This window comes from Excalfactoria chinensis, chromosome 18, assembly GCF_039878825.1.
Source record: "Excalfactoria chinensis isolate bCotChi1 chromosome 18, bCotChi1.hap2, whole genome shotgun sequence".
Classification (NCBI taxonomy): domain Eukaryota; kingdom Metazoa; phylum Chordata; class Aves; order Galliformes; family Phasianidae; genus Excalfactoria; species Excalfactoria chinensis.
In genome coordinates, this window is record NC_092842.1 from 2,304,676 (window position 1) to 2,331,264 (window position 26,589).

Genomic DNA, 26,589 nt, shown 5'->3' on the forward strand with positions numbered 1-26,589 from the left:
AGGTCCTGTGGGATGGAGATCAGCTTTGTCCGTGCGCTGGTTACTGGGGAGGCAGCAGCAATGACACGTCCATGCAGCAGCCCTACCCTGGCAAGACTCCTGCACACATCCAAAGCTCTGCTCCATTTCCAACCCCAGTACATAAACAACACAGTGCTCACCAAGGGGCGGTTGGAGTCTGCCAAGCACCTGCCCACCCTGAAGCCCACAGAGATCAGGAACAATCAGTCAGGGACAACTGAGTACTGAGTACGAGGCTGGTTCAGCTCCCACCCACCATCACACCTTTCTTCACACCAGTGATGCTCAAGGACCCTTTCTGAATCCAAGTCCAACACACAGGCGACCTACAGAAGAATTGTTCCCTGAACCCTGGTTTCTTATTTCAGCCTCAGCTTGTGCCCCACCAGCTGTAGAGCCTGCATCCCCTGGGCCAACACTGAGACAAGAAAATTCATCTACAAACACAGCACCTGCATCAACACATAGAGCTTGGTCTCCAATGACTTCACAGAGGTAGTCAATATCATCACCCACATTCAAGATCATCAGCATCTTTAACAACAACTGGTTTAGCCACTGAAACCTTAACATCTGCTATACTTGTTGGCTTTAATTATCATTAACACACCTACTGACCTCAACTCATGCAACCTTATAAGGGCAGCATCATCTCCTTGGTGCTCAGCCTGCACCGAAGTCAGAGCCCTAAAGACTATTTTAAGGCACATAATGTGAGTGCAACTTGGTCATAAGAAGAGCACACGGGCTCCTTCCTGACAGGCCCAGGATTTGTTCTGGCCAAATAGGTTTTTCTCCCCTTCCTCCAGCAGAATGCAATGGGAGATTCTATCCTACCCACCCCAATGGGGGATGCAGTGTCCCATCTACCAGAGCATCTTACATGGAGGGCTCAGCTCTCCCAGGAACCTTCTGAGTGGGGCCACCACAACAAGCACTGGTGACACTCAGGCCCCTTGTCTGACACAGGCAGGGACAGACTGGCAACAGCAACCAGGACAGAGAAATAAAAAGCACTTTGCACAGCGGTCACGTTATCCCCTCATCCCTCCCCCTCATCCCCTTCGGAGCTTCTTAACTTCAGAAACCTTCCTCCAGAGGAGTGTTGGAGTGACAGAAAACATTTTCCAAGCCTAATATCAGTTCCAGATGTTCACAGCCATTTCAGTTTGTACCTCACCCTGTAAAACACATTTCTCTCTCTCCCTCTCTCCAGCGCAGCGCCTGCTTCGGCCATGACATCATGCGCTGGCGGCTGGGCCGTGCACACACACGCGCTCGCACCCTCTTCGAGAGCCTCATGTTCAAACAAAGAGCATCACTCAACTACAAAGCCATCGCACACATGGAGTTATGAGTAATTTCCACAAGTTTTAATAAACAGTTTGGGATGTAATTGCTCTCTGTCTTCTCTGCTGGCTCCCGAGTGGAGAGCCGCTCACTCCCCGCGCTCTGGTGTTGAAAGTGTGGTTTGTTTTGCACACAACTTCACCTCGGGAACTGCTCCTATTCACATCAGCTGGGCCGAGGGCTGTGTGTTTCCAAGCACCAGTAAGAAGCCTCTTTAAAAACCACGTCCAGCCAGGGGGCAGCCGACCCACATCGGCTCCCAGCCCCTTCCACCCCACTGCAGGAGCAGAAGACGTGTGTTAGACCAGCCCCAAACTCACTGCTCCTGACTGAACCCCAAGAAGAAAAGGAGAAAATATTTTCTGGCTGCATACTCCGGTTGCAAAGCAAAGAGAGGCCATAGAGTTTTGCAAGTAGGAGGTTATTGCAGGGGGCAGAAGGCAGGGCCGGCTACCATCTAGAGCTGAAGCTTTCCATGGAACTGGATAACAGGTTGGCACAATCTCAGGACACAGTCAGAAATGGCTGCAACTGTAACAATGCCCAACCATGAACAGCACACATGCTTAGACTCAGAAGACCCAAGGGACCAAACAACAGCATTATCAACAGCGTTCTCACCTTGTGGGATTCTGCCAACCCCACACTGCCAATGCTATGCAAACACATGGGCGCACCTCCTAACAACAGCAGCAACTTGCCATTACCTACCAGCAGCTAAAGGACTGGTGGGGAAAGAAGACCCAGCAATATTCAAACACCTTTCAAGATTCACATCCTGCAACACCCCTCTCTCAAGGCTTCCCAACTTCTGGGGCCGAATTGTCTTTAAAGGTTGTTCTTGTGTGTGCTGCCTAGATGGGATGGAGACATGATGGCAGTAAGGGGATACCAATGGCGGGTCAGGTGAAACAGGCACCAAGCAATGCCTTTTAGAGCTGTAGCAGCCAGCATCTTTGTACATCTATGCAAGGTAAGAGAGAGAATCAAGTCATCTGGCATCAGTGGCCTGCAGGGTAAGAAAGGAATGAAGGAAGGAATGTTGTTTGGTTATAAACAATGCAGGAAAATAAGGGAGAGTTTCAGGATTGGCTTTTCTTTTTAATTGTTAATGGGGTCATTGTGTCCTGAATGGTCCCCCAGAGCAGGGAAAGGGGAGGGCAGCTCCTCACAGTGAATTCAATGGCCTGTCAAACACATGGCAGTCATAAAAAGAATAATAATAATAATAATAATCTGTGTTTCTACTCTGGCTGCCAGGCAGAGCTCCAGCCACTTCAAAGGAGCAACCCCATGTTTCCCTGGTCTGGCCTCACCTGACCGAAGCGTGAGCAATCTGGAATCCCCATCCCAAACACAGAGCTTTGGTGGCTTGTTTTCTTTCTCCGCTATTGGAATTTGCTCCTCTGTGATGAAGAGCAAAACTTCTTCCAGGCCAGGAAACTACAAACACAATGCTGGGGCCGTGGCTGCACTGGGCAGCTCTGTAAGCAGATGCTGACAGGGAGGTGCAGGAGAAAGCCCCGCTTTCAACCAAATAAGGTTTTCAATCACAGCAGCCATTGGCCTTTGCAAACTCTCACTCCAACCAAACCTTCTCCTAATTCTCCCTGACCAGAGATGGATGGGATTTGGTACTGCCAGCACCAGGGGCCCTTTGCACAAAGGCAGATCTCTGCTTCAATCAACAACCAGCTGCCCTCAGTTGCTCAGATGAACCACTTTAATGAGCTAAACCCAAAGTCCTTGAGCAAGAAGCAGTAGGAGGCTTTCCCTGGTTTTCTAAGCAGCAGTAGCAACACTCAAGGCCTCCAATGGTATTTTCTGAAATAAATCATTGATTCACTGAAATCCACCCCATTCTTCGCATCCCTCCACCTTGCCAGCAGCCCCTGAAGCACAGCTGAACTGCTGACAAAGCCTTTGCAGGGCACAGAGTGCTCAGCCCAGCCCAGAGCTGGAAACTGAGCTCCAGCCCAGGGAAGTTTCAGATTTCCCCGTGCTGCTTATGTGATCCCTCTAAAAATTGCAGGCTTCACATTGCTCTGCTAGCTGTGCAAGGTAACTCTAAGTGTCTTACCAAAGGCCGGAACGCAATTCCCACTCACTGGGAAGGACCAGAACAGCCCTTCAGCTGCTGCAGGCTGACCTTCCCCTGCACCCACCATCCTGAAGCATTTCAGGCTGATCAGATCAAATACCAGCTTCCAAGAACTCCAATTCACGGCTCTCCTACCCAAGAGGTGCACATCACTTCAGTCCAACACACTGCTTTTCTGTTTTTCCCCATCCCGTCCTACACCCACCTCAGCCTTCAGACACCTCCTAAAGGCTTCACCACCACCTCAACTCTTTGCACCTTTCTGCACAGAAGCAACAGCTCTGAGGACACCCAGCACAGCTCAGCACAGCACACACACTTCCGAAGGGCACAGAGTCACCCCGCAGCATCACCTACCTGTGTACAGGTCCGTGTCTGTGTACTCATCCACCTTCTTGTGGTGCAGGACGTAGTCGGACACCTTTGTCCCAATAGCAGGCTGCACATCCAGCCACTCCAGGGAGACCACAGTGCTGGAGGGCTCCACGTTGGGGGACAGCCGCAGGCTGGGCAGGGCAGAAACCAAAGAACACATCAGCTTCATCTCCTTTTCCATGAGGAATTCCCTCTCTAAGCAGTACAGATCTTGAATTGCCCGCCTTCACGCGGAGAAGCACGCACATAGAGCACAAAAGAAGCTTGCAGTTGGGTGCAGCCTATTTGTGTGGGTGTCCTCACCTCCCGGCTCCTAGCAGAGCTGAGGTCTTGTAATCCTCAATATCCCATCTGGAGGAGGCTTTGCCTCCTGGGAGAGCTGCTGGAGCACAGCAGCTCCATGGGGAGCTGCGGACTGACTGCCCAGGAGCAGGAGAGGACCCAGCTTAACTCCAGGCAGACCAGTGGGGCTGAGTTTACACAAAGAGAAGGTTGGGACTGTGCTATGAGAAGTGGCAGGTGTGGCTGAGAACGTACTCAGCTGCAGAGGAACAAGTTCTGATGGGTGTGAGTGAAAGAAAAAAAGCAAAAGCTGGGCAGTGAAACCCTGCCTGGGTTGGAAACTGTGGGCATGGGTGCAGCAGAGCAGCTCTAGGCTCTGTGCTAACACAAAGGGAACTGCCCCCTCCACAATGGGGCAAGCAGCAATGCAACACGAGGCTTGGGAGAGTCCAGCTCCACATGTATGAGTGTGTTTGTTAACTCAGGATGGGAAATGAATCCCCCTTGGAGAACACTGGCTCGCTCAGGTGTCCTTGTGGAGCTCTGGAGCCAGTCTTCCTGCTTTCTCAGCTAATTCCCCATCAGCTTGCTCCTGATTTGCTTTTGCTCTGACAAGCCACAATGAATTGCACCATAATTCCATTTCTTTCAGCATTTGAAATCCCCTTCTACGAGTCCTGCTAATCAGGTGATGAAAATCTGGAAGGAAACCTTCCAGGGCCACAGCCAGAGCCAGGATCTCCTACATGCAGCAGCCAAGCAGCAAGGCACCCTGAAGCACAGCAATGGGCTCAGTGGCACACAGCAGGACATGCTCCTGCATCCCCTGGGATGGGGACCAGCCCTGGGGAGCGCGGGGATACGTACACAGGCTGAGGGAGGGGGCTGCAGTTCGGGAGCCCGTTCTCGTCGAAGGCGTTGAGGTCACACCTGCACCAGTCTTCGATCACGTCGCCTTTCCCCGAGCACCAATATGAGCTCATCAGCGCGCCTCTGAAAGCCTGCCGTGAGAACAGAGAGTGTGAGGATGGGGGGATCACGGCCAGCAGGCCGGCTGAGCACTGCTGAGTGCTGGGTGTGCAGGGTTTGGGAAATACTGGGGGGGTTCTTCTTGTTCTGACACTGGTTCTGTGTGGCCCAGAACGAGACCCAGCAGCTCCCAGGGCTTTAGTTCAGCATCCCAGCAGCACCTCCTGCACACAACCACAGCCAGAGGCACCACCGACTGCAACAGCAGCTGCACAGCCACCATGAAACAAACCTCTCTGCAGCATCTTTAACCTCTTGGTGCATTTTGGGGCCACACTGCCCTCATTGCCCTGCCCATGCCCACACCTCACAGATGCCCAGCCCTGATAATACCACCTGCATCCCAACTCACACCTCCAAGATAAAACTCATCCTTAGAGGGGACAGGGACAGCTGCAGTGCTGTGGCATTTAGCAAAGAACTGTAGGAAAAGCGCTGTCCTGGGGACATTAGTGAAAAGAAGAGGTATAAATAGAGCCTGACGTCAGGCTGCTATTGTATGGGGCTGCAGCGCTCTCCCCAAACACAGCAGCACCTTTAGCGAGGTGCCTGCCTCTGCAATCCTTCTGCTTGCAGACATTTACAGAACAGCACTGTTACAGAAAAGGGTGAAGGGGGGGGAGGAGGATGGGAAGGAAAAAACACTGAAAGAGAAAACGTGACCTGATTTTGTTCTTTGGAATGTAATTATGGCACTGGGTGAGAAAGGGCACCTCAATGTAACAGGAGAGCAGGGAGGACAGAAAGGAGTTTATTGTGAACATGGATAAACGTGGGTGCACAGCTGTAGGGATTGCTGTGGCCGTGCAGGATGGAGCAGCACAGCCCCCCTGGGAGAGCACAGGGGTTGCAGAGGCACCAAAGCCCCACAGCACTGTTGTCACACAGCCTGCAAGGGAGAAATCCCACCTCCCCATTCACACCCTTCCACCGAACCCACCAGTCAGTGCTCCCCTTCTGTTTCCTATTTTTGTGCTGTTAAGCACTGTGCTGGATGAGCAATGCGCTGCACCCGCCCAGCTTTACCCCACATTAATTGGATCCTGCAGGTACGCAGCCGTCATCTGCCTTGTGTCAACCTTTGTGCAAACAAGGTTAGCAGATCGATGCGTCCTTCAGTTACACTCATTAGGGCAGCACACCTACACACAGCAGCAGGGCTGCAGCATCCCACTGCCCAAGGTTTGCTATGGGAAGAATAAGGGCTGATGGGCACACAGAGCCTCTCACACCAGTCAGAGCAGGGAGTGTGGCCAGAAGATATGGGACTTCCCTGTGTCGAAGGGCATGGAAGCAGCAGGAGCAAACAGATAGGGGAAATAGGTAAGGTCATACAGAATCATAGAACCACTTGAGTTGGAAGGGAACCTTAAAGACTATCCAGTCCCATTCCCTGCAATGCAGGGACACTCACAGCTCCATCAGCGCTCAGCTCCCCAACCAGCCTGACCTTGGATGTCTGCAGGGATGGGGCATCACCATCTCTCTGGGCAGGATGCTCAGCCACAGTGGCCACACCAAGGCAGCCAGCAGAAGCAAACCACTGGGCTCTGTGAGTAGGAAGGGCATCCCAGCACCAGCAATGCCCACTGGAGGTGATGGTGGCCATGCCCCACTCCTGCCTACTGCTCCCCAGCCCCTCATTGCCCCTCATGCCCTACAGCAATTCTATCTTTCATTTACAAGTATCCAAATTGTATTGTTTCCCTGTGAGTCAGCCCATTTAGTTTATGTCCTTCAGTGCCAGAGGGGAAATTTATGAGATGAGAAACTGGCTCGAAACATTTATTTTCTAGATGACGAGTCATGCCATTAGATATATAGCATTATGAATCATAGGAACAGCATCTAATTTGCTCTTAAAGGTATAATAGGTCTGACTCCCCACACCCATACACACACATATACTGGATTGATAGTTCCCCCATAGGATGGCTAGTTCATTTGTTTTGACACGAGCAAGACTTACAGGACCATAAAGTCCCATCTTACCATAAGCTAAGCCTATTCATAAAAAAAATATTAAGGAAATGAATGATCAGCTAAGCACATTTATCCCACACTCCATTGCATATGGATCTTTCTCCTGTTGTTATTTGTGCTCAGGGGGAGGCCATTTGGCCCCGTTTTATAGCTCAGATGCTCTGCAGCGAACAGAGAAGAACATTTCCTCTTTGTCCTCTGTTAGACCTGGCTGATGGAGGGAAAAGCATTGAGTTCTTCCTGACCGTGGGTTTTCTGTTGCCATCCCCAGAGAGAAAAATTACAGGACATGGAGGAACGCTGCAGAGCAGCATTGGCAGGAATCAGCACAGAGGCTGCTGCTTCCAGGTGGGGCACTGCAAGGGGAGCACGCTGGTGCTGAGCTGGCTTTGGAGATGCAGTCATGTCCATGGCTGATGGGGCAATGAGAACCTGAGCCAGCTGCACTGAGTGCCACCAAGGTGCGGGATGCACACGCAATGGGATGCTATGATGAGAGGGTGGTTGGAAGAAAAGCTTTCCATGCCCTTATGCTGAGGCTTAATGCTGTTCACAGGAGATAAATGCCGCTCCCTAGCAGTCTAGACACCTCCAAAAGGAAAAACAACAAAAACGAGGAGGAAAGTGAAGGATTTCCCAGGCCAGAGACTCTTTCCAGGATCACGCAGCTCGCGTCTGAATGTCTGCTCCAGGTTCACAGCAAAGGAGGATGAAGTTTCCCCGCCGCTGCTGTTGGCAGCTGATCTCATCTGCGCCGCTCCCACCCTGCTGCCTGTCCCCAGGGAACAGCATCACCTCATCCCAGGAAGCATCCGCCGTTAAGGTCAGGGCACTGGCAGGGACTCAGGGTGGGCAGCATCCTGGATTCTGTTATTTATGGGAACCAAGAGAGCAGCAGAGGACGTTGAAACCTGGTGGTGTAGCAGATGAGAGCCTTCGTAGTGCAAGGAGCGTCCTGGCCCAGGGAGCTCTGCTTCCACACCTAGGCTCCAGAGCTCCCCATCAGCACAGTCAGGCAGTTACAATGCCTCTATTCTTCCCCGGGCTAACTGAGCTGGATGTGGGGTAGGGCTGCATTGGGATGCACAAGTGCTGGGCTTTGGTGTGAGGAGGAGGATGGCCCATTAAAAGACATGCAAATAAAACAACAATACCAAAATCCAGACCAAAGCAGAAGAATAAATTGCACCTCAACAATTCAAACACTGTCCCTGCTCACCCTGGCCGCCTTTCCGATTCAGCAGTGGAAAAAGCAATCACTGGCACCAGCTCCCCACGCCTTTGAGGCTGCTCCAGGGAAAGATCCCATCTCTGCGCTGCCAGGGCACTTCCCCTGCTCTGCCCTTTGAGAGCACTGTTCCCATAACAGGGACATGCAGAAAGCTCCTTGCTCAGCACTTGGATAGACAGCACTGAATAAATCAGCGTAGGCTTCCTGCTGCCACGGTGCTGGGTGGTGACACAGGGACAAGGGACGTTTCACCACATGATGTGCTTAGATTGTCCTGGTAGTTCAGTGCTGGCTGAAGTACACAGAAGCACTCCCAATGCACGGCCTCATCACACACCAGCAGCAAGTGCAACGTAACCCTGAGCCTGAGATCTGACCAAACACCACCAACAGGAGATAACAAACCCATCTGTGCTTTGCACTGCTGCTAAGATACAACCAACAGAGCAAAGTGTGCATCCAATATGAGCATGGAGGGAATTGGGACACTGCTCTGCACAGTGCTCTGAAACTGCTGCCATCCCATCACCACCACCCATGCTCCTGTTCTGGGCAGTTTGCTGTCTCCAATGGGCTGGGTCCAATGGGGAGGCCATGCCTGCAGATTAATGATGAAATTACACCATTTTCAGATTAAGCAAAGGTCCTACGGGTCTTCTAAAATCCAAGCTCGATATCCATTTGTCTCCTTGCATAACAAGCGATGGGGTTTCAAGCCCATTTCCCAGGAGGGGTGGGATTAATCTCTCCTGCCTGCCACCCTCTAAGCACTTCTGCAGCTGCTCTGTGTGAGCTGTGGGGCTTTTGTGTTTGTTTCAAAGGGAAAGGAGAACAGCACACTCTTCACCTCTGGCTCCTCGCTGTGCTGCTGGACAGGAAGAACCACCTTCACCATCCCATGGGGTGAGGCAGGCAGGGAGGTTTTGATGGGGCCAGTGAGGAGGAAGAAGGCTGCCATCCCATGGCACTCTGATGTGTTGTTCTGCTCTCCTCCAGCTTCAGAACGTTCAGTAGAGAGAAACCATGCAGCCATGGACATGACTTAAGATTTCTTCCACAATCCTGCTGTGAAAATTCTCCTTCAGCTTCATCTGGATGTGGCAGCACAGCAACCACTGCTTTACCACGAATTGGTGCCTGTACTGCTACAGAGCACAAGTGGAGCAGAAGACAAATGGGATGAGAGCATCCATCAGCTGAAACATGGTGCAGGATCCACAGACGTCAGGTGCAGCCACTGCCAAGGTCACATCTCCTGAGCTCATGATGTCAGTGTGTAGAATGAAGGAAGGGGTTCTGCAACAGCAATGGTGCCAGAAACCAACCTGTGTTCACCTGATCTCACCATCCAGCAAAGCCCTTCAGAAGGTACCTGGACTTAGTATCTCCTTGATCCTTGTCTATTTTTGCCTCCCTCCCCAAAAGCTCTGAGCTCCTGGAAGGAGGTGGTTGAGACTGTCCCAGAAAACACTTGCAAAAGGAGAAATGCCACATGGCCTAGGATGGAAAGAGCAGCCTGGGACATCCCCTGCTCCAGCACAGCCCCTGGGTATACCCGGTGGCTGCACCATCTCTCTGACTAACACTACTTAACAACAGAGACAAATAGAGGCACTCCCTGGCAGAAGCTCAGCCTGTAAAACTTTCACTGCACACCAGGAAGAAAAGAGGGGCTGTCATACAACACCCAGCCTGGGGCCCCTGATGTTCCCATCCCTTTGGTGCTGGGAGCAATGCTTGGCCAGGACCAGTTGCTGCAGCAGCACCAGGCACTCGTGGAGCTGTTCATGCACATTTATGCTGCTGGGGGCTGACAAGAGGCTTTGAACAGCACTGCAACCATAAACCAAAACTCCTGCTGAGCATCCACAGCTGGGAGCTTACAGCACAAACAGCCTTGGACAAATGTTCCCTGGGCAGCAAAAGGCAAAACCTGACTTCTGGATCTCTGCTAAATTCCAAGTCCTTGCTTTGAGCTGAGAAGAAAATAGCTAGTCTCAATGTCATGGAAATAGGTCTCCAACTTATTTCATATGGGCAAAGCAATATATTTTCACCTAATCTCCCTCTTGCAAATGGTCAGTTTGAGCTGAAATCAAACATACACACGTACAAAAATCAGCCCAAGGCAGACAGACGCTCCGCCTGGAAACATAAACCCAGCACTTAAAAGTCTGGCAAGGTCATCAGAAACTGAGAACAAGGCCTGTACATGAGGTAGCTGCAGATGTTAAGAAATGCATAGCTCCCTTTATCGAGGTAGATGAAAAGACACCTAAAAACTGTGGGCAATATTTCTTTACCTGTATCTTGCCTATGTTCTTGCTGCTAGGCCTACAATGGAAAGCTTCCAGGAAATACAACAGATGTTAGCATCCATGTAATCAATGGCCTTACCTTCCTCCTGTACACATACATAGTTAGCTATGTATAATCACATGCAAAAACAAAGGTCTTCATTGTTTATCTTGTTGGTTGTTTTTTCTAATACTATGAAGGAATTGGGATCTGCTCGCAGTCCCCATACAGCCAGCATTTGCTCCATGGATTATTATATGCAGAAATGAGGGCAGCAGGCAGGGAAGCAGCTGCTGTACTTGGTGGGTAGGGGAGGGAGGTGGCTGGTGGCTGTGCAGGCTATGTCCCCACACTGTCACCACAACAGCCACCTCCCTAGACAAAGGGATCTTCCCCTGCCCCAAACAGCAGCATCCAAGCGCTCATCCCAGACATTTCCACATCTTGTTTATGCCACAGGCAAATATCACTCTCCTAGTGCCAGGGACCACCCCCAGCCTCCAAACTGATGCTGAAAAAGGATGTTTCACCATCCAGACCTTGCATCGGGTGCCGCTTGCAGCACGCACCCCTTGAACATCTATTCCCAGGCACAAATCAAGGAAGAAATGCAAATGAATGGCTTTACATCATGTTGGCACTATAGAGTTGGTGGCCTCTAACTGCACACAGCCTCCCACCCTCTCCTAGGCTATCTACAGATCTCAGATCCATCTCCATCACTGAGCCCCGCAGCACAGCCCTTGCTAGTAAGGCACCGGACCTTTGTACAAGCAGCTCCTCCTGCAGCATTGGACAGCAGGCACCAGGCTAGCACAGCCCTCCAGAAGATTGCCAGGGCTTCCCTTGTTTGGCTCCATCTTTAAGGTTTTGTTTGTTCAACTGTTTGTTTGTTTTTTCCCCCAGCATCTCGGCAGAGAGCACAATGCAGGCTGTCCTCCAGCTGCAGCTGATGGGAGCTCTAGTGAACCAGGGCAGGAGAAGGCAGCTGCTGAGGACAGGCAGCTCTGGCTCCCCAGGACAAGGAGAATACCTTCCAGCCATGGCAGGGAGGCAGTGCCATTTGGGAGAGGGGCTGGCAGTGAAAATAGTCAGAGTGGGTGACCTGACTCTGCAGAAGAACCCGCTCAGTTCATAGCTAAAAAGGGACAACCCTGTCCTTGCTGTGGATACAGCCACACCAGGTCTCTGGAAGGCAGCAAGGCAGGGCTGCTGGCACCAGTGTGGCCATGACACAGAGGGAGCAGTCCCAGGCAGGCTGTGGAGACCTCCTCAAGTGAAAGTGGAACAGGGGAAAGCAGACAACAGGAATGGGAAAAGCATAAGGAGAAACGGAGAAAGGATGTCTGGAGAATACTCAAAGGATGAACAGAATTAGGTAAGTCAGGTATGGCTGTATGGAAGAAGCAGAAGGGTTAATGGATGGAAGAGAAGAACAAGATCAAGGGGTAGACAAGAAAGGACAGTCCCTGTAAGGGACTTGGGTGCCAGGAAAAGAACAGGAGCTCTTTTGCCCATAGATCTCGGGGAGAAACATGAAGGGGAAGTATCATTCTTGGTGGTCACACCTCCATTTGCCAGGATTGTTTCCAGACCTGCAGCCCTCTCTGTCCCACCCACAGCTGCTGCATGCTGGCTCACTGCAAGCATCTTAATCAAGTGCAGGCTCAGTGCTAATAAGTGACTTTAAGCAGGTCTGTCGTTTCTGGGTTTGGGGTTAGGGGGCTGCATTGAGGAGTGGGGGCTTGCAGAGAACAGAGAAAGTGGGAAATAAATCCACAAATGATTAACATTGGAGCTCTCACAGGAGGGAAAGGAGCCAAGCCCCAAGGAAGGGTCACCTCCAGCTCTGCTGGTCCCTCCTGGAGTAACAGTGACCTCCTGTGGCTGCGGGCCTGTCCCGAGGGGCTGCTTATCCCTCTGCACTTGTGCTGTGCAGAGCATGGCAGGGCTTTGGGCTTTCCTGACACAGCAGATCCCAGAGGAAACAGGGGGACAAGGCCCAGCTGCTGAGACCTGAGGTGCAAAAGAAACACCTACAGCACCTGCTCACAGCATTGCTATTGCTGCAATGTAGGCACAGAGATGCACATTTGTGAGGGCTGGGGGTGGCACAAGGACATCTGCTCTAGCACTACCCTGATGCTGCTCCAAAGCCCTCTCTGCGAAGAAATGTTTCCTAATATCCAATTTAAACTCTCCTGCTGCAACCTGAAGCCATTTGCTCTCATTGTATCATCACAAAATCATTAAGGCTGGAAAAGACCTCAAAGATCATCTCATCCAACCATCCACCTACTACCAATATTACCCACTAAATCACGTCCCTAATTGCTATTTCTACCCTTTCCATTGTCACCTCCAGGGACAGTGAATCCACCGCCTCCACTGACAGCCTGTTCCAATGCATTACCACTTTTTCTGGGAAGAAATTATTCTTCATACCCAATCCAAACTTCTCCTGGCACAACCTAAGGCCACTACCTCTCATCCCATCACTGCCACCTGGGAGCAAAGGCCCTTACAGTCACTCAGCTGTATTGCACATACCTGAGCTCCCTTGAGTTGGCCTTGCCTTCCCATCAGGTGCTCAGTCACTGTTTCAGGCTGTGACTTAGCACTTCCACTATAACACCCAAGCCTTGTTGAACCTCAACAGTCTGGTCCCAGCCCACTGGGACCAAGAAAGGCAAGTTGAAGAGGTGGTGAATGGAAGGTTCACAGTGGTCCCTCACCAGCTCACTCACCTCCCTGGTGTCATTGTCCTGGATCAGGGCATACAGGGGCACCACACGGTTGATCTCCAGTAGGACGGGTGTGGGGCTGAGCTGCTCCTTGCCTGGGCGCCGGCACAAGTGACACGTGGATGGGCAGCGCCCTTTCTCCTCACAGCGGATCTCCACGCCTGAGATGAGGTGGTCATCAGAAAGCATCTGTGCTGTCAGCAAGCCCGAGAGATAGGTGATGAATGGCATGGATTTCAATTCCTTCTTGTTCCCCAGCTCAGTTGTTTCTGGTTTAGAAAGAAAACAAACAGCGTTAAACAAATCTCAGGGCAGTCCTTTCCCCAAACCCAAACTTCACTGCAGCCAGGGTAAATGCAGCTGCTGAGGGCACGGGCCAGGTGGGAGCAGGAAACCAGAAAGGTCAAGGAGAGAAGGAGAAAAACAGGACTTGCAAGTGGGTAGGAAGTAGGAGCATTTCCAGCCGAATACTTCTAGAGTGACGGAACTGGCCGTGTTCCCTTTCCCCTTTTTCATGACTCGTGTCTTCACTTTCTACACTTTGAAATGTAACAGAACCACCCAGGAATATCTTTCCTGCCAAAGAGAACCTCCTTCAAAAGGGACAGGACAGGGAGCCAAGTGTCCAAGAATGTTTGCCAAGGTCCAAGAAAGCATCACACCTGGTGGTACCCGATAAGAGGAGTCAAGATTCCCATCTCAATGCTGTATGCTGTTACTGAAACTTTAATTGTACAATCTCCTCTTGGGTTGACCCAAGAATGAGGGGCTGACCTTCATAGCCTGGAGATGGGCCTAAAGAAGAGAAACCTTGCTCATCCTACACCTAAATAACACACCCAACACCATGCACTGGACATGGAGACAGCTGCCACCTTCAGCAACAACCTCCCCATCCCAAGAAGGAGCTGCACAGGAACGAGCTTTGTCTTAATACCCTTGGCTTGCAGCAACATGCAGCTGACCTGGCAAGGCGCTTGTCAATTAGAAATACAAACAAACACAGTATTCATTCATTATTCTTAAAGCCCTTCAGGCAAGGGACAACCCTTCCCCTTCTGTCTGGCTGTCAGAGAACACTCACATGCACTCACGTGCAAAGCTGTCACGGGAAGAAGGAGCAAATTCCAAACAACTTGTCTTCCTGAATTGTTGTCTCAACAGCTAAATGGTGCAGACCATTGGTACCTATTGGCTGGCCATGCAGCATGGCCAAGCTGCTGGAGCACCACATGAGAATGCTTTATTTGAGGTGCCCGAGCTCCCTGTTCTGTGCTTTGCAGACGGTGTCTCCTCTACTTCCAAGCATGGGGCACACGATGCACACACAGGTTGGGTAAAGCCATTTCAGGAGCAGCAGCCACCAAATGGAGCTGCATGGTGGGTAAAAGCAGAGGTCTGCAAATAAAAGAAGGCAGAAAACCAGCAGCTGATCAGGGAGGCTGTGTGCGTAGCGCAGCTCCCCTCACAGAGCAGCCATGCTCTCAGCCACAGAAGATTGATCGTGGAACCAGGTGACTCGTGGCAGACTTGTCAGCACTGCAGACTTCATAGCTAAGGTGGAAATGGGTGTCTGCATTTAATCCCCTTTATTGCAGTTGAAGCTCCAGTCACTAAGGGGAAAAGGAGTGCTTTGTAGATTGGGTTCCTGGGGACGTGAGGGGTTACTGCAGCTAAGTTAGCAGTTCAGTGTGCTGGGAACTAACTCATAGTGCTCCCCTGTACCGAAAAGGCTCTGGGTACAACTCCAAATAAGGAAAATGAAATAGGCCATGGCTCAGCAGAAGGAAATGGGCTTCACTGCCAAATCACCAGCACTCATCCAGACGAGTCTTGGAAGTCATCAGCACTGGAGTGCAATTCTTGGTAGCTTTTGTGGAATGAGCTTTAAGGGGCTTAAGGACAGTCCTAACAAAATTAGGTTACTGAAAGCTAGGGGATATTTTCCTCTCAAACACGTGAGATTATTCCTGGACCTGCCACTACAACTCAAAGCAAAGAAGAGCTGAAGGGTCCCTGTGCCTCCATGTGCACAGAGAAACCCAAAGCGAAGCTGCAGTAGCCCCACACACCACTGGAGGACTGCGGATGTGGTTAGATGCATCACAGCAACTTGTGGAAGCCATTAGTTTGTTTGTTTGTTTGCCTGAAATATGTATTTAGAAAAAGAAACAACAGCAACACGGAATAAAATAACCTTCTGCTAAGTGTCAAACCTCGTGTAAGAAAGGAGGACGAGCAGAGTAGAGCGTGCAGAGTTCTGACCGCCTGCTCCAGTGCGCAGCTCTCCCTCTCTGCTCCACCAGGACTCAGCTGCAGAGGTGGGGAAGTGCTCACAGCATTAACAGCAGCACCTCCTGGTGCTTAGACCAGAGGGAAGCACAACGACGCTACTAGAGCAATGACCACATGTAACTCGTAACTCTTTTGTACTGGAGAGTTGCTTTGCCTTGAGAGCTCCCCGGAGGTGCAGGTTTTGCTATTGGTCCAGCATTTTACACTGTGCTTTGCCAAAGGATCCCAGGTCATTCCAAAACTGGGGATCGCTGGGCTTCCCACAAGAACACAGCAGCAACAGGAGAAGGATGTAGCAGCTCTTTGACTGCAGAAAAGCTCCGAACAAGCTAAAGCTGTAAAGAGAATTGAAGGAGTAGATCCTCATAGGGATACCTCCAAGTTACCCCACTGACACCAAGAGGATGCTCTGCCGGGACGAAGCTGGTACCCAGGCTTTGCATTTCCTAACAAGGCTGAGTTATTTCTGCTCCACCTGTCCCTTCCACCTCCCCCTGGCTGTGCAGGCCTTGCACAGGGATTTATGGCTGATACAGGCACAGGCTGCAGGTTCGTTACTGGATAGAAAAACAACCCGTTTGTCGGCAAATCCATCGAAAGGGAGCTAGAAAGAAAATCGATAGCTGTGTTTGCCTGGGAATTTCTCTTGCAGTGAGAGATTGTCACTGCCGGATCCAACAGGTCTGTGAGGAGCTCAGCCAGCTTTATGGCTGCCCAGTGCAAGAGATGGGCACTGCAAGGAGGCTGTGGGTGTGATGCTGGGGGATGCAGCACTGCACTGCTGCTGGCGTGGGGCTGCTGTCCCCATCCCCGCGGGGCAGCGGTGGCCGGAGCTCCGCGAGGACCTGCTGCCCTCTGGTGGCACGGAGCAGGACGGCAGGTACCAGCCCTCACCCTCGTGGGGGAGACCCACGAGTAGGGATCACACCCTACCGCCCCGCGGGGAGCTTTCCTGAATGGCAAAGCGTGTTAGCACCGATGTAAGCCCAGTGTCCTGAGATTCGTCCAGACCACGATGTTGAACGAGCCTCACTCAATGCATTTCCCAAAGGACCCCATGGCTGCCAGCATGGCACAGGCTGTGCCGTCCTCCTGATGCACAGGGAGAAGAGAGGCCGGATAGAAAGGTCAGAGGGATGGAGAGGAGGAGGGAAGAGGCAGGAGGGAAATGACTGATTATATGATTAATGGCTTTGCTCATCAGCCCTGTGCCTGTGTGATAGAAACACCCTCCTCTATTTCCAGGCATGAGCAGCAGAGAGGGATGGATCTGAGTAGAGCAAGATGGTGGCAGGAGCTGCAAGTGAGAAGGAAGGAAGTGAGAACGAAGGGAGGCTGTGGCCTCGTGCTATGTGATAGCCGAATGGCCATGAGAGCAGCGTGCAGGACCTCATGGTGGCCCTACAGGCCCTTATGGCAGCCTACAACCCATCATGGCGGCCCTACAGGCCCTTATGGCAGCCTACAACCCATCATGGTGGCCCTACAGGCCTTTATGGCAGCCTACAACCCATCGTGGTGGCCCTACAGGCCCTTATGGCAGCCTACAACCCATCATGGCGGCCCTACAGGCCCTTATGGCAGCCTATGACCCATCATGGTGGCCCTACAGGCCCTTATGGCAGCCTACGACCCCTCATGGCGGCCCTACAGGCCCTTATGGCAGCCTACAACCCATCATGGCGGCCCTACAGGCCCTTATGGCAGCCTACAACCCATCATGGTGGCCCTACAGGCCCTTATGGCAGCCTACGACCCCTCATGGTGGCCCTACAGGCCCTTATGGCAGCCTACAACCCATCATGGCGGCCCTACAGGCCCTTATGGCAGCCTACAACCCATCATGGCGGCCCTACAGGCCCTTATGGCAGCCTACGACCCATCATGGCGGCCCTACAGGCCCTTATGGCAGCCTACAACCCATCATGGCGGCCCTACAGGCCCTTATGGCAGCCTACGACCCATCATGGCGGCCCTACAGGCCCTTATGGCAGCCTACGACCCCCTCCTCAGCCCCGCCCCCCCCTTACCCCGCCGTGTGCGCAGGCGGCCCTCAGGACTCCACCTCCCAGCGCGCCGTGCGCCGCGCAGCACACGTGATCGGCGTCGCGGGGCATGCCGGGGAGCGGCTGCGCGGCCCGGGTTGCGGCGAGCAGGTAAGGCGCAGAGCGGGCCCCGCGGCGAGTGGCGCCCCCTGCAGGCGGGGCGGGTGGGCGGGCGGCTGCCCCCAGCACCGCGCCCAGCTGCGGGGCCGCCCCAGCGCCGCGGAGGGCAGCGAAGCCGGGTCGGATCGGGAGGGAGGCGGCGCTCCCCCAGCGCTGCGGGGCCGCGAGCAGGGCCAGGCCGGGCCTCGGGCTCACCGTGCGCTGTGTGGGAGCAACGGCCCGACGTGGGGTACGAGCGAGGGAGGGGAGAGCTGCGGGGATAATGGCATCGCCGCGTGGAGATGCGTGCTTGCATGCGATAAGGTTGTGCTTATGAAAAGAGCATCACACAAAGCGACCTTCAAACCGAAGCTGAGTTAAAACCAAAGGAAAGCCCGTCTGACGTTTTACATGAATGGAAATACTTTTGACCGCAGCTCCCCTTGTAACCCATCAGCCGGCAGCTCCTCGTGCACTGCCAAAGGGAAACGGCAGTAACGAGTCCTGCATCCCGTGCTTAATTCGTAACCCTCGCTGCTGTCCATCCCTCAGAGCAATGCACCCGATCTGCACAGCAGCGCACAGCCTCCTTGTAACACAGCTGAGGTGCTGCTCAGCAGGAAAGGAAAGCTGTGCCCCCGCTTTGGGGTCAGCTCCCAGCCTGGGACCCCACTATTGGAGATCCCGCAGTGCCCATCCCTGCAATGTGGGCTAAAAAGATCCTCATAGCTGATAAATTCAGATCTCCCCCCCCCTCCTCTTTGTATGAACATAAAGAACTTCTCTCCGTTCCAACTGTCTCCTTCCACTTGAGCAAACGCTAAACTGAAACACACTGAACCTTTCTGTCTGAAATGCTCCTGAGGGCAAAGCAGGCAAACGCAGCGGGGAAGAGAGAGTGCTGCGTGCGTGCAGCCATTATTGGGAAGAAAGCTTTCTGCTCGCATCCCTCTGTGCCCAGCTCTTCGTTTTAAAGACCAACTACTTCCTTCCCCTCCTCTCCCCCTAGAAGAAATGTTTTCTCCCCGTTTCTTTTTAACGGCTAAGCAATGCAATAGCAGAGGTATTGAAACTCAGTCTGCTGCATAATAACGTAATGATGTGAACCCTGTTCTGTTCCTTTTGAACGGATGGCTGCTTCAGCGAGGGAGCTGCTGGGATCTGCTCCCTGCTGTGCGGGATGTGAGGATGAAGAAACCTGGACTGAAGTTGAATGGCAACCACGGCGGTACAAAACTGAACCTAAACACAGGAATGAAGTCGGTGCTACGAGATTATAGAATACAGAGAAATTATATGCAATTAAGCTAAGTTCAGGACCTAAGAGAGAACACGTGCAGTCTGTATTATCAAGTGTTCGGAGTTGCCTGGTAGCTCCGTTTCTGCTAATAGCTGATAGAATGCTGCTGCATCAAGCTGTACTTATTTGCATGATGCAGCATGGCAGAGGTTAATGAAGTACACTGGCTTAAAGACATCAACGCATGTTTCCACTATAAACAGTCAATCACAGAACGAGTGGAAGCCGACACATCATTCCTTCTAGGATTGCCTCCTGGCAAACACATGGAACCTTGAAAATTTATTTTGGCTTTCTAGAAAAGCAGTTTTAAACCATGAACATTTATTTTGCTCATGTCTGATGTCTTATCTGAATGCAGGTCTCCAGAGGTGATATATTAATGTCCTAAAGCGTTGCACCATCTGGTTCCTCTTTTGATGCACAACATTTGAACGCTTGGTTTAATCTCTCTGGATTTCAGAGTAAATTATGTAAACTCGCAGGCTTGGCAGCAGGAGATGGGCACCATGAGGAGATGATTCAGTCATCAATATATATTGGGCTTCCTTATTGCTGCCATTACACTTCTTTCAGTTCTACTTATAAATTTTGCAAGCAAATAATTCATTGCACTAGAAGCTGAGGGTTAGTTTTAGGATTTGCCCGCTCTGAGATCAGCGATGATAAATCTACCCTTCTCACATGTGGAAAAGCCAACTGGGTTTCTGTTTTCCAGGTCTGGGAGATAAATCAGAAATAAACTGCATGTATATGTAACTGCTGGTGATGACATAAATCACATTTTCTTTTTTCTTTCTGGACAGAATTGGAGCACCTTAGAATACATGCGAGTACCAGATTCTGCACTGGCTAAAGCTGCCTGTGGAAAGCCATGGCTTCTGCTCCTCAGCTCAACTCGGATGCGCTCCGAGAGGTTCTGGAGTGCCCCATTTGCATGGAGTCCTTTACAGAGGAGCACCTGAGACCCAAGCTCTTACATTGCGGGCACACCATCTGCAAACAGTGCTTGGAGAAGCTCCTAGCAACCAGCATTAACGGGATACGCTGCCCTTTTTGCAGCAAAATCACTCGGATCAAAACCTTAGCTCAGCTGACTGACAATCTTACTGTACTGAAGATCATAGACACCACGGGGCTGGGGGAAGTGGTTGGTCTCCTCATGTGCAAAGTCTGTGGGAGAAGATTGCCAAGACACTTCTGCAAGAGTTGTGGCTTGGTTTTATGTGAGCCGTGCAAGGAGACATCACACATGCCCCAAGGGCATAACGTCATTGCCATCAAAGAAGCTGCTGAAGAGCGTAGGAGGGAATTTGGGACAAGGCTTGCCAGACTTCGGGAGCTCATGGATGATCTGCAGAAAAGAAAAGCATCTCTGGAGGTTGTTTCAAGTGACCTGCAATCCAGATACAGAGCAGTTCTGCAAGATTACAGCAAAGAAGAGCGCAAGATCCAGGAAGAGCTGGCCAGGTCACGCAAGTTCTTCACCACCTCTTTGTCTGAAGTGGAGAAGGTAAATAATCAGGTAATGGAGGAACAAGCTTATCTGCTGAACTTAGCAGAAGTGCAGATATTGTCTCGCTGTGATTATTTCCTTGCCAAAATAAAGCAAGGAGATATCGCCCTCTTGGAGGAGGCAGCAGATGAGGAAGAACCAGAACTGACAAACAATCTCCCAGGGGAGCTGATACTTCACGAGGTTGAACTCCTTAAAGTGAGCCATGTGGGACCACTGCAGATTGGGCAGGTGGTGAAGAAACCCCGGACTGTTAACTTGGAAGAATCACTCATGGAAACCGCAGCATCCTCATCGGCATCATTTAGAGAGCCTGACTTGGTGCAACAAGAAGCCAGCTGCACACCAAATTCCTCCCCAGTCAAGCCGAGGATGCCCGAAGCAGCTGCAAGCATCCAACAGTGTCACTTCATCAAGAAGATGGGCTCTAAGGGTAGCCTGCCAGGGATGTTCAATCTGCCCGTCAGCCTGTACGTCACTCTCCAAGGAGAGGTGCTTGTGGCAGACAGAGGCAATTTTCGAATCCAGGTTTTCACCCGCAAGGGCTTCCTGAAAGAGATCCGACGGAGCCCCAGCGGCATCGACAGCTTCGTCCTGAGCTTCCTTGGAGCAGACCTGCCTAATTTGACTCCCCTTTCTGTCACCATGAATTGCCATGGCCTGATAGGCGTGACCGACAGCTACGATAACTCCGTCAAGGTGTACACCATGGATGGCCACTGTGTGGCATGTCACAGGAGCCAGCTAAGCAAGCCCTGGGGCATCGCGGCTCTGCCCTCTGGGCAGTTTGTGGTGACTGATGTGGAAGGGGGGAAGCTGTGGTGCTTCACTGTGGACCGTGGCGTGGGGGTGGTGAAATACACCTGCTTGTGTAGCGCGGTGCGCCCCAAGTTTGTCACTTGTGATGCTGAAGGGACCATATACTTCACTCAGGGGCTGGGGCTCAACTTGGAAAACAGGCAGTACGAACACCACTTAGAAGGAGGCTTTTCTATTGGCTCCGTCGGTCCAGACGGGCAGCTGGGACGCCAGATTAGCCACTTCTTCTCTGAGAATGAGGATTTCAGGTGCATTGCCGGGATGTGCGTAGATGCCAGAGGAGACCTCATCGTTGCTGACAGCAGCCGTAAAGAAATCCTGCATTTTCCTAAAGGAGGTGGCTATAATATCTTAATCCGGGAGGGACTCACCTGCCCGGTTGGTATTGCCATTACTCCCAAAGGGCAGCTGTTGGTGCTGGACTGTTGGGATCATTGCATTAAGATCTACAGTTACCATCTGAGAAGATATTCCACCCCTTAAAGGCGTTTCACTGGAGAAAACCCCTGTCATTAGCAGCAGTTCTTCCAGCCTCACTGCTATCTGACAGGAACCAGTGTCAAACACTGAGAAAACTGCACCATGGCCCAACAGGGGTTGGCATGGAGTCCATCACTCTGTTTTCTGTTTGGGAACAAGATCACTAACATGGTGGTGCTCTGCATTTTCTCTTTTTCAATCTGCACAGTAGAAAAGAAAAGCAAGAAGGAAGAGATCCTTCTGGAAAATCGGTTTTTTTGCTAAATGACCAGTCACTCCTTAACCCTTCTCACCTCCTTATTCTGCATTGACTACGTCTTCATCCACTGTACCTTTCTTTGTGCCATAAACACTGACTGACTGCCCTAAATCACCTTCCTTTAGGGGACTGGAGAGGCAATCCTCTCCTTGCCATGGTACTCACGAGGAACTTGGTAGCAGTTGTCTGGGCAACTACTACAGAAAGCAATTTCTGATTGCAGCACTGCATAAAATAAAATAGCCCTCTTAAACTGCACGGAGATGGAGCTTTACTTTCAAACTGAGGAGCGAGGGGTTTCTCTCTCTGCTTTTCTGCCATTCAGGAGATTGCCCCTGTCGTGCCGTTTGTGAACCGCGTCTGTTCAATGTGAAGTGAGTACAGTGCAATCATGGGAGACCGAGCTGAGCCAGAAAACTGCCCTCTGATGGCAACGGGGTGATTATTACTGCTAAGAATTCCACTGGGGAGGAGGAGGAGGGGGGGGGGGGCTGAAGGAAAAAGAAATCAGGGGAAATCTGTTGATATTCAGAAGTGTTCTGGTATTAAATGTATCCTGGGAACTGTCTTTGGGAGGTACCTTCATCTGGGTTGGGGGGGGAGGAGGAGGGTAGTAAATTAGATCACACACAACTGTATGTTCACCTGCACCTCACTGCCTGCATTCTGGATCATCACCCTTACAGACAGCTTTCCACGTGTCTGCACTTTATATCCCACGATGAGGTTTGGGGTGGGGGGGTGGGGGTGGGATTGCTTCATTTTAATCTCTTTTAGCACTCGGAAGCACATCCATTGGTGCGTTGCCTTTTTCTCCTCGCACACAGCAAATCACGACATTCCTCAGCTTTTTTTATGGCGCCAGCAGGCACCAGAGTTCATGTTCATCACCGGCTTTGGGCCAAATGAAGCACAAAACTGCAGCTGTGTGAACCAAGCCCCCACAGCGCTACTCTCCTCACTGATAAATGTGTACCTCAGTGTGGTGCTGCTTGCCTGGAATAGTTTATTGAAGGAAGGACGCATTCAAATAGGGCACAGTGGTAGCATGTTAATCTGCCACAGATAATAGTTACGCTGCAGTGCATTTATTTTGTTGCTATCAACAACATAGTTGCAAATTTAGGGGCACGGCAGACAGTATAAAAGCTGATTTTATGGTGGGCTGCCGTGCGACAGCAAATTGTTGCTTGTCCTACAACATGTATGCAACAGGTGATTTTTTTTTATGCACCTGTATACTTTTCCCTGGTGAAGCAGCAAAGTATAACAGCCTTCAGAGCAGCTGCTGCTGCAGCCCATTGCAGGGCAGCGATGGGGTTTCCAGATGCAGCTCTGGGAGCAGAACCCTTTGGCACAATTTGGTTTTTCCTTCTCCCTGTTGTGCTCAGCAGCAACACAGAGCAGGACCGGCACAACAGGAGCCCAGCTGTGTGATGGAGCTGCCCATGAGCAGGACCACGTCCTGTTCTTCCCACTGTAATGCACTGTAGAAAGGTCGTAGAGAAGAGGATAGGAGCTAAGAGGGGATGATTAGCAGGGCAGATGATGGAAGGCACTAAAGGAGCCCAAGGGAATTGAACCCCCCCCTCCCTCCTGCACTGCTCTGTGTATTTGCTGAGGCCATCGATATGCACACAACTGTTTACATTCCCTGCTTCTCTTTCTGGATGGGAGGGGGCAGTTGCCTGAGGTACGTAACAGCAATGTGGGGAGCTGATCTCATCTTGCATGTGTGTTTTTGGGAGATGACTACTATTACTGGCACCTTCTGCAGTTAATTACACTGTAACTCAAGGCGCTTTTTTTCCAGTATTATGGTAATGTCAGTTCCTCTCCTACTGATCTCTTTTAAACATCTCTCCTGTTTCTAAGAACTGCTCCAAGCAGGAAGCTACTGTGGACCTGAATAATTGAAGCAATATTATCTATGATAATATGTACCTCTTGTCATTTTCTGTTCCAATGGAATTCTGTTTTGCAATAAACACCACACTACCAGCAGGAACGTGTCCTGGTGTGCTTAAAGGGACATAAAAGCTTGTCCAGCAAATGGGCTGAGCTGTTGTTTACCCCGCTCTGTTACTGGGTACACAGCTCAAACAAAGCATCTGTCATCTGCTGCTCGCCCAGACACTCGGGAAGAATAACACTGCTGTGCCATGCATTGGTGGGACAAAGCAGGGCGAGGGCTGCCTGCCTGCGTTTTGTCTGCAGCTCTTTTGGGCTGGGGTTTCAGGCCAGAAAGGGAAAAAGGAAATCTGTTATCCTTAGCCCTTCCCTTGCCACAACCCGGCTGACTGGGAGGTGATGTTGCAGAGCTGTATTTCTTGCTGTGGTGCCCCCAGTGTGATGCTGTGATCGTCTGCCAAATGAGATGAAACGGGGCAATAAAAGATTGTGATGAAATAGTTTTGCTTCTGCTCTCTACCTGGAGAAAGAACTTGTCTGGTTGTACGTATGTGTTCGGTTTTTCGAGATGGTGTAATAAAGGAAAAATTGATCCAATTAACAGTGCATTGCAGACGGCTCATTTGGTTATTAAAAACGCTTCGTCTTCTCCCTTTGGTGGCAGATCATGTTTTATGGCTGGTGGGAATGAGCCTCGCTAACACAATGGCTGCACCACCCCTTCTGCGCTGGCATGGTGGGGAGGACAGATCTGATGGGCAGCTCTGATGTAACTTCATCTAACATTTCTCTACCCACCCCATAAACAAAGCCTGGAGTTTCTCCCATCCAATGGCAGTGATGCTCCTGCACTTTCTGCCTCAGTGCTGCATGGCTACAGAGGCAGAACGTTCAACACTGCAACACGTCTGTATTGGAACAGCGCGTTTACATGGAGCCAAAGGGGAGCAAAGCAGTGCTGTACTCAGCTTTCAGAGACCTCCGTGTATCACCAGCACATGCAGGCTCTCCCCTGCCACGCAGCACAGCTGCTGATCTGGGGAAAGGCTGTCATTATTCGTGCTCATCTCAGATGATACAGAACAGCTCTTTAAACAGCGACGAGCTGCCAGTTTATCAGTTACAGCTTATGAATGCTCTAACATTTGTTCCGGGCAGCAGCTGACAGCCATGGTTTCAAATGGGGGACGAGCAGGAGAGAGCTTCTTAATCAAAGGGGGCAGAGCTACAAAAGTAAAAACTCCATCCAGATGCTTTGAGTTGTTTCCATTGTATAGCTTAAGTGATTTTTCTGGGTCATTACTCCATGTGAGGATTTTAAGTTATTTCATTTTGCACAACTAATTACTCGCCTGGTAATTCTGGATTACAATCAGCGGTGCATAAGGTCGCTTAGCAGGCTGAGTCACAGCGCAGACTTTAGTCTATACTAAATTTCATGGCAACCAGCTAGATTGGTTTTTTTTTTCCTCCTCTGAGCAAAATGTCAAAATCTGAGGGTTTGAAACAAACAGAATCGTCTAAACCACAAGATGGGAGAGTGTTATAAAGGTAACGGAGTGGTGGTTTGTAGGAGCTTATCTCAAGGATAGGGAAATTCAAAGTGCTTTACTTTGGACCAAGCGGGTGGCAAGGGAAGGCCATTACGACCTTTAATAGGTGCAAAGCTCACCTTTCTTCATGCACCTGATTGTGTATAGGAATGAAAAGCTAAAGGTTCCCGTGGGCAGTTCATGGCAGTACCAGACCTGAAGGGAAAGGATTCAGACCATGCAGGGACAGGAGGGACCCACAGGCCCTGCTCTGAAGGATACAACTGCTATTCCAACAGACCCTTAGGCTGCATCCTATGGTTTACGTTTAGATCTGTGTCTAAGCTGCTCAGTTCACAAGAAAGCACGAAATCTGTAACCTCTTACAGGGCAACACATCCAGAGACACGTGATCCGAGGGAGAGAAGTGAGCAGAGGGTGATGGATGGTCAGGAGGCTTTAGTGAACGTGACAGCAGCTGTCAGCACATCCCCTTCTGCTTTAGAGAGCGATCAGCTGCCGAGAGCGAGCATCTCTCAGACCTTACACAGCACTGTAACACTTTGGTACTGAAAACCTCTTTATCTCCACCCATGCATGCCCCAATCACACCAGCCCTGCTCCCAGGTCCCTGTGGCATGGGAGAAGCGAGCTCTTCCCAGCTGGAGAACACACATCTCCCACGCTGAAGCTCAGCTTGTCTGCAAGGTGAGATGGAAAAGAGTTGTCATTCAAATGCCTGACGAGACGAGACCCTCTGCATTACGACTGATAACATCTCCATTTTCTCTAAGTGCCAGAGCACTTACAGACATTTGTTCTGCATTCTGTGTATCGCGGTGGGAGCAAGCAAGCTAGAACGGCGCTCAGGAAATCCCACTGGAGCTGTCAGATGGTGCTGCTGGAGCAGATCTACCCT

General features: G+C 51.1%; 2 protein-coding genes across 6 annotated transcripts in view; one reads left to right on the forward strand and one right to left on the reverse strand.

The window, feature by feature from the left end:
* ASTN2 (astrotactin 2) overlaps nucleotides 1–26,589 on the reverse strand; it is a 273,672-nt gene that overhangs the window by 64,245 nt on the left and 182,838 nt on the right. For 4 of the 5 annotated variants that reach the window (XM_072353116.1, XM_072353115.1, XM_072353114.1 and 1 more), the window contains 3 exons: nucleotides 13,418–13,683; nucleotides 4,997–5,130; nucleotides 3,830–3,978 (listed from right to left, as the gene is read on the reverse strand). In XM_072353116.1, coding sequence (XP_072209217.1) covers nucleotides 3,830–3,978; nucleotides 4,997–5,130; nucleotides 13,418–13,683 — 549 coding nt within the window. Of the gene's footprint in view, nucleotides 1–3,829; nucleotides 3,979–4,996; nucleotides 5,131–13,417; nucleotides 13,684–17,739; nucleotides 17,821–26,589 lie in introns of those variants that run through there. The other variant, XM_072353118.1, reaches the window with a different exon arrangement.
* TRIM32 (tripartite motif containing 32) lies at nucleotides 17,791–24,730 on the forward strand. The gene is given in 4 exon segments (XM_072353119.1): nucleotides 17,791–17,865; nucleotides 18,997–19,112; nucleotides 19,960–20,017; nucleotides 20,019–24,730. Coding segments are annotated over 3 exon segments (2,082 nt in total). The 5' UTR covers nucleotides 17,791–17,865; nucleotides 18,997–19,041; the 3' UTR covers nucleotides 21,972–24,730.